Source organism: Oculina patagonica, chromosome 12 (genome assembly GCF_052425735.1).
Source record: "Oculina patagonica isolate OP01 chromosome 12, crgOcupat, whole genome shotgun sequence".
In the NCBI taxonomy this organism is placed as follows: Eukaryota; Metazoa; Cnidaria; class Anthozoa; order Scleractinia; family Oculinidae; genus Oculina; species Oculina patagonica.
This window is the reverse complement of record NC_135769.1, coordinates 24,902,260-24,917,468: the sequence shown is the minus strand read 5'-3', so window position 1 is coordinate 24,917,468 and position 15,209 is coordinate 24,902,260. Positions and strand designations below refer to the sequence as shown.

Below are 15,209 nucleotides of genomic sequence, written 5' to 3'. Positions count from 1 at the left end.
TTAACTGGTAAACTGATCTTGGTACTTGACCTGTTTTGACGTACATCGTACAATAACATCATGATTAGCCAACATGCAGTAATGCTGGCGTAATTCTCGGCAATAATGTACGCGGCAACAGTTTTTGAGCTCTTCATTTTAAATCTACTTTTACCATCACCGAGAATCAAAGGTACTGTGTTACGAATTTCTTATGAAATATTATCGTGCAGTGTTTAAATATTTTTATTATAGACTAGAGGTAATTAAGCCTATGTAGCCGGGGGCGTAGGGAGAGGAATATAGGAAACTTTTGCACATGTTCCGGCAGTATGCGTTTTGCTGCGTTTTGCTATTACACGTGAATCTTTGATGGGACACCTAAAAACTCCAATCTCAAATCCTGACCAGAAATCAAGAAAGATAATAGCGTTTGTGAATTTCTGAGCACAATATCTTTGCATGCTGAGCTTGTGGCGCCACTAGCAATCTGTCGTATTGAGAAATTCAACTCACATTGCGTTACAAAAGGCTACTAGCTTTTCAATCAATCGATCAATCAACCTTTTTTTGTAACTTTTTGTCCGAATTCTAATATGCTCGGCACGTTTTTATTAGCAGTCATTTATGTCGTTTTTGTCGGTTGGACTGTTTGTTTCTTTGTTTTGCATGGATAATATAAAAAACCTCCCGTGGTGTCGTCTGCACGGAGGTGTGTTTCTCTTATGATTCTTTGTGTCACGCACTCTCCGTTCATTGGAAAGGACTGCGTTGCGTGACGGACCAGAAGAGAAACGACAGACATGGGCGCAAAACGCGAGTCACTTGCGGTCAGGAGTGGAATATGCAGAGCTCAGCTGAGGGAGCTTATGACATGTAACGCATTCTCGTCCTCAGAGGCCACGATCCTTCCGGTCGATCCCTGGCGCTGACCGGAAGGATCCCGGCCTCTGGGGACCAGAACTTTGTGGAGATACCATGTTTGCACGATATTTTGGGCCTGTTTATATAGACTAAAAAAGTTGTCTCTGGTAAGAGGGTTACCCTTCATACCGAGCTACCCTAGGCGAGAGAGCTTTCCATACATTTCTTTTCATGCATTTCTTTGTCGGCTGATAGCTGCAAACTGGCCTGGGGGGAAGGTGATCCTGGGTGGAGGGTCACTCACTTTGAAGACTGGCTTGCCCTGGGGAGGGGGAAGCCAATGCAAGTACACATAAACGTTTATCGATGTAACCACTTTGGCTATTTTTATACGGAGCAGGGACTCAAGCTTAGTAAACGTACTTGTGTGAATGTAGCTCACGAATTGTGGTTTGGTTGTGAGGTGCATATGTGTCGCGTTTTAGGAATGACAGGTTGGCCGGAGGGATTATATGGTCTACCAATGGCTATTAACGGTTGTCCCTCCGACTCATCCATAAAGTGGAACACAGGAACACTGTATCAAGACTTGGAGGATACAGACCCGCAGACGAGACATTCTCTGCAATTCCATTTAAATGCTGCCGTCAGACCGAACGGGGATGTCGAGCGATCGTTTTGTATGAAAACATCTACTATAAACGATTCTCAGAGGAGCAAGTGGCCTTCTGGGAAGTACTGTATTTATTTGTGGGGCCAGAGATGCCCCTGGGGTATGGACATTGGCTGGGTCCAGTGGGATGATGAAAATACCGCTATATCTTACAACAAGAACTCTAAGTGGGGAACAGTGCCGAAGGGAGTTTACGATCAGAATACGTGAGTACAAAGACTAATGGTGGATTTCCACTGACGCGTAATTTTTAACGTGCGTGAAAAATATTAGACACAATGTATAAACGGCTTGCTTACACGTTTACGCTAGACGTTCTTACATTTGCTCTAAATTTTCTCACGCGCGTAAAAAATTACGCGTCAGTGGAAATCCACCATAAAAAAATTTGTTCTAAACTATACTAAATACCAGCGATGTGATTCTAATTTCTTTTTTTTTCATTTTCATTTTGACCCAAGTGGCCCTCTGAGACCATTGAAATAAAAAAAACTGTTGAGAAATGTATTGAGCAGTGCTTTCGCGTGGTACTGCGCAATGTTATTCTAACTTTTGAATTTCAGAGGCTTCTGTTGTATTCGCGTATTAGTGCGCGTGCGAAGATTAGGGAGAGAAAAATTTTAGACTCTCGATGCACGACTGACGCTCCCCTCCCTCCCCCGTCCTAAGATTCTCTCAGCAGCTTCTGCGGAGGAGAGAAATCTTTGAAAAAAAAACTTTTGTACTGTTATGTGGTACTGCTTATTATGCTTTCAAGTGCGGTCCTAACTTTAAGTCTCTTTATGAAACCTTAATGTGTGACAATTAAAATGATAGCAATTGAAAAACAGTTGTTAAACCTTTTCAAGAGAAAATTCATTGTAGACTTGGAAGCAAATGGGTAAGAAATCGTTTCGATGTATGCGAGGAAGTAGTACAATAGCTTTCGAACAAACTATGGCAAATTCAATATAATAGACCTATATTATGGAATGAAATTGATGAGAGATTTAAGATTCTAACCCCTTACTCATTTAAAAGAGAATTATCCTTGCATTTCATTAATTTCTATTAGGTTTTTCTACTAATTGCTATATTCTGGCATTTCTGCCATTTTTCTTTTTTACTATTATCTTTTTTATTGTACATACATGCTTAAGAATTATTTGTTCTGTAATCTACCTCCTTAATTAAGTGTGTAAAATGTAAAATGCCTCTTTTCTAACCTTATACTTACTTTAAATTAATAAATGGTGGTCACCCAACTAGTTGCCAACGAGACAGCCGAGCCAAGAGGCGAGGCTGTCGAGGCGGCAGAATCATAGAGCCGTGTGCGTGTGAGTGTATAGGCAGAGAAAATCTTAAGTTCTGCGTAAGGGACTTGTTTTGACCATATTTGGGTGTAAGTAAACCCCATATTTGGGTTGTATTGTTCTTCCCAACTGGTTCTCAGTCTCTCACTCCTTGCTAGAGAGCAAATGACCAAAATGGCGTCCACGCGGCTCGCTGTTAAAATTTTCAATGTGGTCATTCATCCCTTTACCGATAAATACACCTTTAGGGAATTATTAATCGAAAGAGAATACCCTACAGAATATTCGACCGCCGAAAAAATGAACATCAAGGTCTTCAAAGCGACGAAATAATCTTTCGACTTTGGAGTCCTTTGATTTACGATCGAAGAGAGACATGAAAATCAAAAGCGGACTGTTGACTTCAAATAGAGTTTTCTTGACTTATGAGAATGCTGAAGTCGGGTAAATGCTTCCTTTTAGTGTTGATTGTGTTTATAGTAATTGTTTGACCGATGATTTATTCCAAATCAAATACCGTTTATATTTTATTTGGCACGTATTTTCGCTACGCGTAGGAATAACATCAATACAAAGCGACGCTCACTAAAATTACTGCATGTCATACACACAAGAAAGTCAAAAGTTTTTTGCTTCTAACGGCAAATGTAATGTTAACTTGAATAAAAATTTTGTCTCCAAATAATCCTTGACCGTTCAAGTTTTGTTTTCTGTTCAAATTTTTCAAGTTTTGCGTAACTGAACATGACACTTCGCATGCGAGACTGAAATCTGACCCGTGCATTACTGTCTCTGATTACTGAAAATTATTTTTAAAAAAGCATCTTAGCAGTTTTGATTTTGGGATTTGATTTATAAGAAGTTCTTGAAACATTTAAACCATCGCGTGTTGTATTTAAAAAACAGTGATTAAACCTCATTTATTGCCTACATTTTGTGACATTTTAACGTTGAAAAGAATTTAAAGATTTGTCAAGAGTTATCAATCTGTCAAACCCGTAGCCTGCGTAGCAGACATCTGTGTACGTTTTTTAGTGTGTTTAAAAGAGTGCGCGATCGCGGGAATACACGCGCTGGAAACTACGGCGCCTGCTACGCAGGCTATCAAGCCTGTGTCATTTATGAACACCAGAGACTGAAATAGTAGCACTTTTTCGCATATTACCTAAAATACAATTTACCTTATTTTGGTCATTTCAAATATAGTTCTATCAAAAACCATTCAATATCTGTTCTTATGAACAAACATGAGTATTTCGCTCGTTGGCACTTACCGATAGGTACAACTAGTTTAGCTTTCTAGTTATTTTGGGTGACCAGCAACTGTATGTATTTTTAATTTATTTATTGTTTAGGTAGTAACTAGTAATTTTGCAGTTCAAATAAACCTTGTTGTTGTTTCTGTAATAAAACAACACACGTATTGCGCTTTTTATTAAGCAAATGCATTTGCATATTCCAACAGGCGCATCTACTACTGCTGCAGCACTCGTGGCTCGGCCCTATCTCCCATCAGCCTCCCTCTGGACTGGCCGTTCTATCTGATAGCTTACGGCAGTAAAACTTGCCAGGCGGTCAGAGGGGCCATGTCAAACTTAGAATACATTTACTACGAGACGGAGTATTTGACAATCCTGTCAAAGAACGATTATGCTGGTGCTCATCCTTATGGTGTAACAAGAGACCCTGTTGGTCACGTGATCTACTACTGTTACTACAGACGTAAGTGACGTTTGATTCTTTAATCGTCGAAGGTGATAAATGTCAATTTTCTCCTTACGTGTATTGACAAGTAGGCCGGCGACACTGATAAACAAAACCAGTTCACGTAAACCTGATTCGACCTGATTGTCCAACAAGTTCTCATTAATTACATTTAAGAAAATTATAACAATAGGTGAAGAGAATTAACTGCTCGACTACGCTTTTGTTTTTGTGATTAGAGCTGATGGTTTTATCTTGCTCCTGTCATGTTAGATTTTAAAAAATGCAGGTTATTGGCTCGGCCGATGCTCTAGACATATACAAAAATGAATTGTTAAAATAGGAAAACAATTTAATGCAGAGGACCACGCAATGAAGAATAAAACTGCTTGACTTGTCTGTTTTCGGATCTCTTGCTCAGGAAATGCTCGTACCACATCTGACGTCACTCTAAGTGTACTAAATAAAACCAATATTGATTTCGAGGCTTGTACCACTGCAAAAGGGTACAATGAATTTATTGGCCAGTGTTTCAACTAGCAGAGCTAGTGGCTCCAAAGACTAGCACTGCTAGTTGAAATACTGGCCAATACATTTTGCGCTATTGCCGAGTACCAACCTTGCAATCAATTTGATTTTGAATATTTACAAGTAAGGCTTTCAGGTGGCCCGAATTGCAGCAGTCGCTTGTGGAACATAATTCCTGACAGAGTAGCTTGTACATATTGCTCTGCAAAGTAAATCTGCGGGTGCTATATCTTAGCGGTTCTTTATGTTTCTCCATGCAGCTATTTACTGTCCCCCTTTAAGAAAACCTGACAACGGAGAATTGAAACCCGATCGCTGTGGTGAAAGTAATCGCAACAAGTTTAACGATACATGCTCGGTTACCTGCAATCCTGGGTTCACTCCCGAGAATCCCGCGGGACAGACCACAACATGTTTAGAAAGCGGAACCTGGAAGTTTCCCTTCGTCACTAGCTGCAAACGTAAGTTTTACATTATGCCAGTAATTTGTAAGTTTGTTTCTTCATTATATCGATAGCAAAAGTATGAATTTCTATTCTTCAAGTAGGCTATTGCTGTTGAATCCGCTTTAAATAAGCCCTTCTATCCGATCAAGATGCCCCCCCCCCCTCCCTGGTGAATTCCCGACCCCAAAAAGGATGGTGCAGAGGTGGAGGTGCTGGCAGTGTAAGTAGCTTTTCAGTGACCGTCAGAATATCTTTTAACTTCTATGGCTGAAAGTTAATTATGCTCTTGCGACTTGCTTTAATCAATCACAGCAAAGTTGTTAGTTTTCCTTGTTTTGCGAAACCATAACCAATAGCCATCACCGCGGTCCCTATGCTTTACATCGGTTTATGGAGTTGCCATCAATTACCTTATTCTTACTAATTTTCGCGAGCACATGTACTAATTTTCGCGATTTCAAAATAATCGCGAAATTTAATAAGCGCGAAAAAACATTGCGAAAAATCAGTCCTTTGTATATTAGTTTCTTTTAAAAAACACTGACGAAATCGCGAAATTTAATACACTTTTGCTCTAATTTTTCTTACATTCACGAAAATTAATACTCGCGAAATTTGGCTTCCGACTTTTCGCGAAATTAAGTAAGCGCGAAAATTAGTAAGAATAAGGTAGTTATATCGTTCTGGGCCCAGTTGTTCAAAGGGGGGATAATGCTATCCACTGGATAAACCACTTTCCGGTGGATAGCGCAGTATGTTTTGTAAACACTTATCCACTGGATAGCGATTTATCAGGCCCCAGTTTCTCAAAAGGTGGATAAGGCTATCCACCGGATAAATCACTATCCGGTGGATAGTGCAGAATGTTTTGTTAATACTTTTCCACTGGATAGCTATTTATCCTGTGGATAGAGTTATCCACTTTTTGAACAACTAGGGCCTGGTGGATAGCGTTATCCACCCTTGAACAGCTGGGCTCAGTCACTTACCTATGAGACACTTATAGTGGCGACGTGGCCAGCTTACTGAATAGTAACTTGGACAAAATTTTAGGAACACTACGAGAGAGTATGTTGGTTCCTTTTGTGAAAACATTCTAATTGACAAGTAGTTTATTTTCAGAGCACGCCATTGTTTAACTCTATCTTAAAGGGACATGGTCAGCGTTCACGTTTTGAAAAAAGTCCACCTTAACCCGAAATCAAAATACGCGTAGAGAACCTTCAGAAATCTGCTTCAATCTTCTCAGTGTTTTTTTTTTCTTCTAAATTTTCCCATTTAGTGAAACACTGAGAAGATTGAAGCAGATTTCTGAAGGTTTGTTTTGAAAAAAAGTCCACAGTGGTCTTTTTTCAAAACGTGAAAACTAGTGTCCAGGTCAGCGCGGTAAGAACGCTGACCATGTCCCTTTAATTCCTTTTTAGGTGCTTCTTCTATAAATGTTACAGCCTCGCCTGTCACTTCCGTTTCACACCACTCAACCGCCAGGACCGTTTCAACTCAACCGACAACGTTTATACCCATAACACGCCCAGTCTTTCCATCAAGCTTTATAACATATCCCACCGCAGTGTCTTCTGGTATAGTTAGTGCTCAGTCTCCCTCTCGGGGCTGGAACCAAAGCGAGACTAGACTGTGGACTGCTACTGTTTATTCATCGGCGATTCAGGTTTCCAAAGTTACAGCATCGCTGAGTGTTGTGTTATCAGCAAGCACGAAGTCCCCTACCCTATCCAGTGTTGGTAGTAGTATACCGCCCCGCGGGAACGAGGCTAGGTCATCGCGTAAACTGTTTCATGGGACTAATTTCCTGATCGGGACGGCAGTTGGTGGTTTAGTTCTACTTGGCGTAATAATCTCCATGTTTGTTTTATACAGAAGAAGGTAAGGTGATAATAAACTAACACACTATCCTTCCCGGCCACATGGCGTATAAAATTGCTCTGTACGTGGCCATCACAATTGAACACGATCTCTCCCTGTCCACCGTAGATGTTGTTGCAACTGCCAGTCCCAGTCCTCATCACTTTTTTCAACCTCGGCCCAGGGAAAAGCACCTTGGGCACGAGATTGAGTCACACCCTAGCTCTCACACCCTAACTTGAACTTAATATGTCCTGGTTTAACAGTTGAGATCAAATGGCTTTTACTTGGGCTTGTTTCAGTGTCGACATGTCGGATAGACGTACGCATTTGTATATGAACGCAATTTACGTCGAAACAACTTTAAAATAAAAATTTGAAGGACGCGCTATGCACAGAAAAGAAGCCATAACTGTAGGAAACTTATGTGAAGCCCAATATAAACGTATGGTGATGTTTTGTTTTGTTTTGTTTTTTTTTACGGTGTGGGGGAGTGATTATCAGAGGAACTTTTTACAGACTAGTTTTTTAACCCAGAATATACTGAGTGGACAGTCCTATATTTGTGGCCAGTGAAAAAAGATTGAACAGTTTATTTCGTTCTTTTTACAGAGTGAAATACATAAAACCACGAAAAGGATCAAATGTTAAAGTATACATGAGGTACATAGTATTAAACATCACTGTTATTGTTAACATAAGGATGTTAATTCTCTTTACTGATTGCCAGTCAATTATTTTGATGTTCATTTTTAAATTTAGTGGTACATCATGACAAGATCTGCCAGTTGATGTTTTTCTTCATTTTCGTCACTTGTTTGCAATGGAAAAGACAAAATTAAGAAGTCAATTTGGCAAAGTACCATGATCGGATCCCTGACGTACGATGACCGGTAATCCCGACAGTTTCTATTGTCAGCAAAGAGGGGGCTAGGGGGACCTAGCCATTTAAAAAAAAAACACACACACATTTTCCTGTAATAGTTTCAACCACAGTAACCTGCAACCATGGCGCTTTAAAAACACTACGCATAAAGTAAAATGGTAAACACTGAATCAACGTATCGTTTGCCTTCTGTAACTCTATTTCTTTAGTGCACATTAACTTTCTTTTCGTTTTTCCTGCACAAGCGATATTGAGAAATCTTTGTCCATGGAGGATCTCGTTTCTGGCAGGTTTGTACGATGTTTGTCCTTAAAAGGGGTTTAAAGTGAATTTTGCGAGCTGTGGTTTACGGTTTTTACTTGGCGTGAAATATGAAATCACTTAATTGGCTCCAAGCTTGCAATAAATTAATTTTCAGTTGTGGTCGTCAAACAGAATTACATAAAACATTAATTCTGAACTGGAGAAAACGTAAATGTCTATTGTTTCATTTCCCTATAGCTTTTTTAAAAACATGGAATTAATGTTATACCGACAACGATTCGTTAGACTACTGCATGAGTACACTACTGGCAGTATTTTTCAGATTAGTCTCGACCAAACCAATTAATTTTTGGTCTCTTTCTTTTATTTTCAGGCAAGTCATGGAAAAGACATCTTCACAAGAAAATCTTTTATACGATAGGTATGTTTATGTCCACTTGGGTCTTTGCCTGTAGGAGACAATTTAAAAATGTTTCATTTTTAATATATTTGCAGCGTTTGCACACAGCCACAGAGTTATGAGGACAGATCTTCAGAAAACATACTGTATGAAAGGTAAACTTCGTCTTTTTTGCTTCGACAAGAGTTCAAAAGAGGAATTAATATATACTCGAGTTTAAAAAGGACACGACGGTGAAACGGAGGATTCTTGGGGTTAAAAGGCGTTGATTTTGGTAGCGTGTTTTCAATGTCGTAAATTTTCGTGGGTATTTTGGGCGTGAGTTGTGTTAAAATATATTTTGGGAGGAAGGGTGTTTTAAACTTGACACTTTTATTATTATTTTTAGAATGTACGATATTATTGTAACTTTATTCGAACTTTAAATTGGCTTTCTTTTTCAATCTGTTTTAGTTGCAATCCTCGCTTCTCCGTTACAAAAATAGAAGAAAACGTCCTTTATGAGAGGTGAGAATAAACAAATATAGTACCGTTGTACCAAATTTGGGGAAGGATGCTTGCTTGTCTTTGTCAACCGATGGACTAACTTGTGAATGGTTGCTTTTCTAGTGTGTCATTTGGTGAAGGACCAGAAGACGAGAGGGACTCGGGAATAGCCAATCATCTCCACTACAAAACAATCACGTGATGGTATATGCACTCTACTAACTTCAACATCACAGCCGGCATCTCGCACTTGCATGCAGCTTTTTTTACCTCCCGGATTTTGTTTTGGTTTTTTTCTTGTTGTTTTTTTTCGCTTCTCGTTCGACGAAGTGAGGGAAAAGGAGGACTTCTCGTAGTCTATTAGCTTAAGAAAACAAAAAAATGTACTGAGGTTTAATCGTGTCAACCTTAGCGAAATGTGAAAATAAAAAATTGACTGGTTTTCCAAAATGGTCGCCTTATTACATTTTATTAATAGTTTACTAAAAAGTCTATGGCGCTGAGTAATATAGGGCGCGAGTATGAGAAGCGCGCGAGGGAAGAGACGAGGGATTCGCGAGCAAGAGACAAAAAGCCAATAAAGGTAACTTCTGGTCAGGTGTACCAATAATCTTCCATTTGTGTTCTATGATTGACACCTTAACTTATTAACAGATGGCTATGGTTTAATAAACCGTTTATTAGAATTAAAGCATAAACTTTTTAAAATATTGCGCAAAAAGAAAATCAGTAATAGTTATAAAAATTAGCTGTTTGTCACTGTAGGGAATAAAAGGTTTTTTGTGCGTTAAGCGAATAAACTTTCCTGCGTTCTGAGTATTAATGTCCGGGACTCTCAGTATCAAAAATGTGATTGTAGCAAGGACATTATTGCTTTGCGTTTAAATTCCCTACTCTAGCAGGCATTTGATTTTCTCTTTCCTTTGCACAAGGTCCTTATAAGCAAGCAATCTTATTGATAAAAGAACGCCTTCCAAGTGACGAGGTACACTGTTTTTCCTTTTACTAGCGTCTGTAAGGTAGGATATCAAATTGAAGTTTTTGTTTTCAAGCCCAGTCACATAAACACTGCTATAAACCGAGCTTCTCGGCTTCTTTAGCCTCGAAAAATGTGTACGAGAGAGTGATGATGTCCACTTTAGCCATGGCAGGGTCCTCGGTGAATTCAGGATCAATGTAGAAAAACACGGGCATATCAACCTGCCAAGAAATAACAACACCAAGATCAACCAAATGTCTGCAATAAAGCACACACTTATGAAGGTACGTTGGTGAGCCCGTGAAATCTGACTTTAAACCAGTCAGAACAAAACTGCTGTCTTCTCTGCCAATCAGGTGTAAGACCAAACCAGTCACGTGATGTTTAACGAGAGTTTTTTTGTTTTTTTTTACCTATGATGCCAGTTTCATGTTTCCTCTGGTAGCCTGCATGACAGGTATTCAAAGGTGAGGGAGAATGGGAGTTCAAGCTCAAAGCTCAAAGCTCAAAGCACGAGGAGAGCGCGCACCTCTGCTCCCTCCCCCCCCCCCCCCCCCCCGCTGCTTTGCACTTGAAATCCTATTCTCCCTCCCCTTTGAACGCCAGCCATGCATGCTTCGTCTCTGATTGCAGGTTTCTCATTGGCTTATCATCGGTTACTCTCTTTTGTGAACGTCAAGAAAAAATAAATTATGAGCAATGGTAAAAAGTAGGCCATGAAGAAATTTCAAAAAAAAAAAAACCCTTGAATTGAAAAAATCTTAAAACTGATAAGAACTGTAACTTGCAGTTAAAAAGTATGTGCTAGGTTGCATTCCAATAAGAGAACAAATTGATCTTACCTGTTCATGTGGATTGAGTCTCTGTTCCTCAAAGCAAAAACACTGTCAAGGAAATAATAGTACTGTAAATAACTTTAAAACAGTAAATCTGTTTCTTTTAATTGCACAATAGCACAGAATTTTCAGTGATGTTTTTTTGACCTTAGGTCTTTGGAAATTCCTGAAATGCCACTGGAGAGTTGGTTCGATGAAAATGAATTTATAACTAAAGATGTTTTAAAAAATAAGAATTTAAAAATAAGTATTTAAAATAACCATTTTTACAAATGAAAAACATCGGCCTATAAAATAATACCCTCATCTCCTTGACCATACCATGGTAAAATTAATAATTCAACCCCTGATAAAAACAACAAGACTTCCACTGCAAATTTAAGACTCAAACTGCATTGTATTGGCTTACTTGGATTTTGTTAAAATACTGTCCAGCTTCAAATGGAATTACATTATATGTTGAAATTCCAGTTATGGGTTCGTCAGTTGGATTAGTAGCTGTGTAAAACGCAAGAGCTGTTTCCCCTGGTACGAGCTGAAACAAACAAAAGCATGCCAAGTAAGAAATTCCTACCAAAATGAACACCTTGTAAGGGCCAGTTAGTAGGGGCAAGGGAAATGTGAAACTGTGGGACAAAGATTCAGCATAGAAAAGTTGGAGCCATTGAAAGTTTCCCCTGGGGAAAGAGTCTTGCCTTTGAATGCTGCCTCCTGATTGGGCAGAAAAAGTCTTTTGTATTCCCTTTGTATTATTCTGCCCAATCTATACTATAAAATTCCGGTTGTAGCACCCCCCCCCTCCCCCACTTATAAGCCTTTCCCCCCTAGTTATAGGCCCATCTACCTGGATACAAAAAAAAATACATCCGATTATAATCCCCCCCCCCCCGGGTATAAGCCCCCCTGTGCCGGATGACAGTACTAACCAGGGCTAAATGTTGCGTTATTACGCGTATTTCGATCAACACTCCCATGGCTCGTTTCTCAACGTTTTTTTATTCCGCTTATAAGCCCTCCCGGATATAAGCCCCTCCGGTTATAAGCCCACACAAAACCCCTTACGAAGTTGTATAAGCCCAGGGCTTATAACCGGAATTTTATTTTATGGAAACCAGTTCGCCCAGTATCTTGCCTGTCGCCAAGATTTTGTTGGACAAGGAAAAAGTTCACTATGGATTCAATGCTGAATTTTTTTCCCCGTATTTACGCATTTCCCTCACCCCACTAACCGCTCCTGGGTCTATCCATTCGTAGGCTGACACCTCTCATGAGTGGTATGGCCACTTTTTTCTGGTCCCAAGCCTTGTCTTGTCATGGAATGTTCAACTGTACAGTTAATTATAATAAAGAAATATTATAATTTCTAGCACTCAAGGCCTACCCTGACAGCAGCTTGCTGAGGCCTGAAGTTCCACTGCATGGATGCACTTTTATCTGCATTAAACCTAATAAGAAGGTCTCTTTCTGGCTTTCTTTCCATTTGCTCAATCTTTTCCCCAGCATCTTCTCTCTTCACTGTTCCACCTAAGCCTGTTGCCTAAACACACAAAAAAAGGAAATATACAATAGATGCCATTAACACTCTCAGAAATCCCAAGTTAGTGTTCTTGGGTACAATACTTTACTGTCAAAGTGCCTCACTTCACCCAGCTATTTTAATACTGGCAGTTACCCTGTAACAGACTTTTATCCCAAAAGGCAGTAGAAATAGTTGATTATTTTAAAAACATCACGAAAAACTGGGATAAGTTCCAAGATGTTTAGGTACAATGCAGATATTACTTTTACACCTTCCTCTTATACCACGACAACCATTCTCTAAAGCTGAAAGAGCAGGACCACTTGAATGCATGGCTGGGAAGTTAATACCCAAGAAACTGTACAACATAAGACCATCTTGAATCACATATAAAATCAAGTTCGAACTCGATTCTTGCAAAAAGTATACTTACATGGTTATAAAATGTTGTTCCTGAAAATATCCATACTCCTTCCACGTAAGTTTTATTATTATCCAACTAAGCTCCATAATTTCTTTTAAAAACTTTGGCTTTTGAGGCTCCCACCCACGCCAAATTTCCAATACGTAGTTCCATAAATTATCCATACCTCTCCTACGGAAGGGTTTTTCCCAAGACCCCCTACCCCTCTGGAAATTCTTCCTTTAAAGTTTTTGGTCTCTGAAACCCCCAACCCCCAGGAAATTCTAATCCCTTCTGTAGGGGAGTATGGACATTTTCTGGAATCACACAATGAGCTTCCATTGTTTGGGTATGGATATTTTCTGGAACTGCACAATAGCAATGATAATGATGATAATCTAATGATTCCCCAGACGGATGCTGGGATTACATAAGTTCCGTTTTCTGAACTGCTCTTCCCCACCCTACATAGGATATAAACCACTTCTCAATCTGACAAGGTTTAATTTATTGCCTGTGAAGGGTAGGAAAAGGAGAGAGTTAAGCTCAGTTTATACAGGACGTAACAAGTCGATCAAAGTCGATCATCGGAAACGTAGTCGATAAGTCGATAGTGCTCGATATTTGTCGATAATCGTCAATCGACAAGTTTAATTTGTCGATAAAAGTCGATAATCACAAGTTTTTCAACTGATTATCGACCTTTATCGACAAATTAAACTTGTCGATTGACAATTCAGTGACAATTATCGGCAAATACCGAGCACTATCGAAACCAGTTATAGCTCGAACGAATTTTATATGGAAGTGTATTATTCCGTCCGTATGGCAATAAAGTTTAATAAAAAACTAAACAACAAAGTCGTCTGTTATTCATTACAGCTGACTACAGAATTGAATGTTTAAATTACCTTGCGAAATGATGGCAAGAACTTCATGCAGCTTCATGCTAGCCCGCCGTAACACTGCAACACCACGTAACACCACAGTTTTTTGTATTTCCGATACTTGTCGATCGCAGTCGATCAAAGTCGATAATCACAAGAAATTGTGTGATCGACTTTTATCGATTTCCGATATCTGTCGATTGATTAGTATCGAATTCGATCGACAACGATCGAATTTTATCGACTATCGAAATTATCGACTTGTTACGTCCTGGTTTATATGGCTGGCCCACCACGAACAACAACTTACTAACCTGACAGTAAAGGCGATAAAGAGGTACAGCAAGGTAGGAAAATCCCACAACTGTTAGTACTAGGGCTATTATGTAGATTGCTGTGGTTCTGTTCCGCATATTAGAGCCTGAATAACTTTTCCTTTGCGAGTCCACGCGAGTTCCAACAAAACGTCGGCTTACAACTGGTAACAAACTTGAAAACTTGTTTAGACATCTCGCCTGTTGTAAGGTAAAACTCTTTGCTATATCCAGTTCTTTGTAGCATCTACTGCAAATTATCCTTCGCTGTGAGCCATACCAAAAGTGACTTGAAATGCCATAAAAACGTTCACTTGAAATCTTACATAACCTTGAGCTCTGAAGGCGACACAGAGGAATCGAAGAAAACCCCCTCTGAGTGGCAGTTCGAAAAAGCGACCAAAGCATCATAAAACCTGCTTAACAAAACAATCTTTACACGCGATCAACTTGAATTGTCGTCTTTTTTGGCAATTTTCACGATCGACGCACTCGCACGTCCGCCATCTTGCATTTTAGCTTCTTTAGGACAGAGGAGACTGGGTCGAGAACATTTTAATTTTAGCGCTGGGAGTGGAGGGCGAAGTGGCGCAATGACTTGACCGCGAAACTTGGGCCATTTAACAAGTCCTTGTGGGCCACTTTAGGGACCGTTCATTTTTTATGGGGTATATGGATGGGGGGGAGGGGGAGGCGCTGGTGGGATTTGATAGGTAGTCACCTCTTCAATAGATTTTTTGACCTGCAACTCACTCAAAATCCAATTTTTTCCAATGCCCCCCCCCCCCCAAAAAAAAAAAAAACAATAAAAAAGTTAACTCAAACGTTGTCAAGTCTTGTGACTAAAGAATGTATCAGGGTACATTTCAGAACCTTTAGGAATGTT

At 39.6% G+C, this 15,209-nt stretch overlaps 2 protein-coding genes across 2 annotated transcripts; one reads left to right on the top strand and one right to left on the bottom strand.

Moving 5' to 3' along the window:
* The first annotated feature begins 76 nt into the window (after positions 1 to 76).
* On the top strand, positions 77 to 10,028 carry LOC144632194 (uncharacterized). Its single transcript, XM_078490793.1, has 11 exons — positions 77 to 172; positions 1,329 to 1,722; positions 4,274 to 4,530; positions 5,301 to 5,501; positions 6,911 to 7,370; positions 7,962 to 8,012; positions 8,481 to 8,525; positions 8,873 to 8,920; positions 8,995 to 9,054; positions 9,353 to 9,406; positions 9,509 to 10,028. The coding sequence occupies exons 1-11, from the start codon at positions 106 to 108 to the stop codon at positions 9,585 to 9,587; spliced, it is 1,716 nt and encodes a 571-aa protein (XP_078346919.1). The 5' UTR covers positions 77 to 105; the 3' UTR covers positions 9,588 to 10,028.
* Positions 10,029 to 10,075: 47 nt separating this feature from the next.
* LOC144632869 (cytochrome c oxidase assembly protein ctaG-like) lies at positions 10,076 to 14,846 on the bottom strand. The gene is made up of 5 exons (XM_078491622.1): positions 14,324 to 14,846; positions 12,582 to 12,737; positions 11,610 to 11,735; positions 11,207 to 11,248; positions 10,076 to 10,585 (listed from the first exon to the last, which is right to left on the bottom strand). The coding sequence occupies exons 1-5, from the start codon at positions 14,732 to 14,734 to the stop codon at positions 10,457 to 10,459; spliced, it is 864 nt and encodes a 287-aa protein (XP_078347748.1). The 5' UTR covers positions 14,735 to 14,846; the 3' UTR covers positions 10,076 to 10,456.
* Positions 14,847 to 15,209: the final 363 nt, after the last annotated feature.

Excerpts from the sequence above, each read along its gene's own strand:
- LOC144632194 (XM_078490793.1), top strand. The coding sequence starts at position 106 with ATGTACGCGGCAACAGTTTTTGAGCTCTTCATTTTAAATCTACTTTTA. Across the intron at positions 173-1,328 it reads ACCATCACCGAGAATCAAAG|GAATGACAGGTTGGCCGGAG; the intron begins GTACTGTGTTAC and ends GTCGCGTTTTAG. Across the intron at positions 9,055-9,352 it reads GAAAACATACTGTATGAAAG|TTGCAATCCTCGCTTCTCCG; the intron begins GTAAACTTCGTC and ends AATCTGTTTTAG.
- LOC144632869 (XM_078491622.1), bottom strand. The coding sequence starts at position 14,734 with ATGATGCTTTGGTCGCTTTTTCGAACTGCCACTCAGAGGGGGTTTTCT. Across the intron at positions 11,249-11,609 it reads AGTATTTTAACAAAATCCAA|TGTTTTTGCTTTGAGGAACA; the intron begins GTAAGCCAATAC and ends TTTCCTTGACAG. Across the intron at positions 10,586-11,206 it reads GACTCAATCCACATGAACAG|GTTGATATGCCCGTGTTTTT; the intron begins GTAAGATCAATT and ends ATTTCTTGGCAG.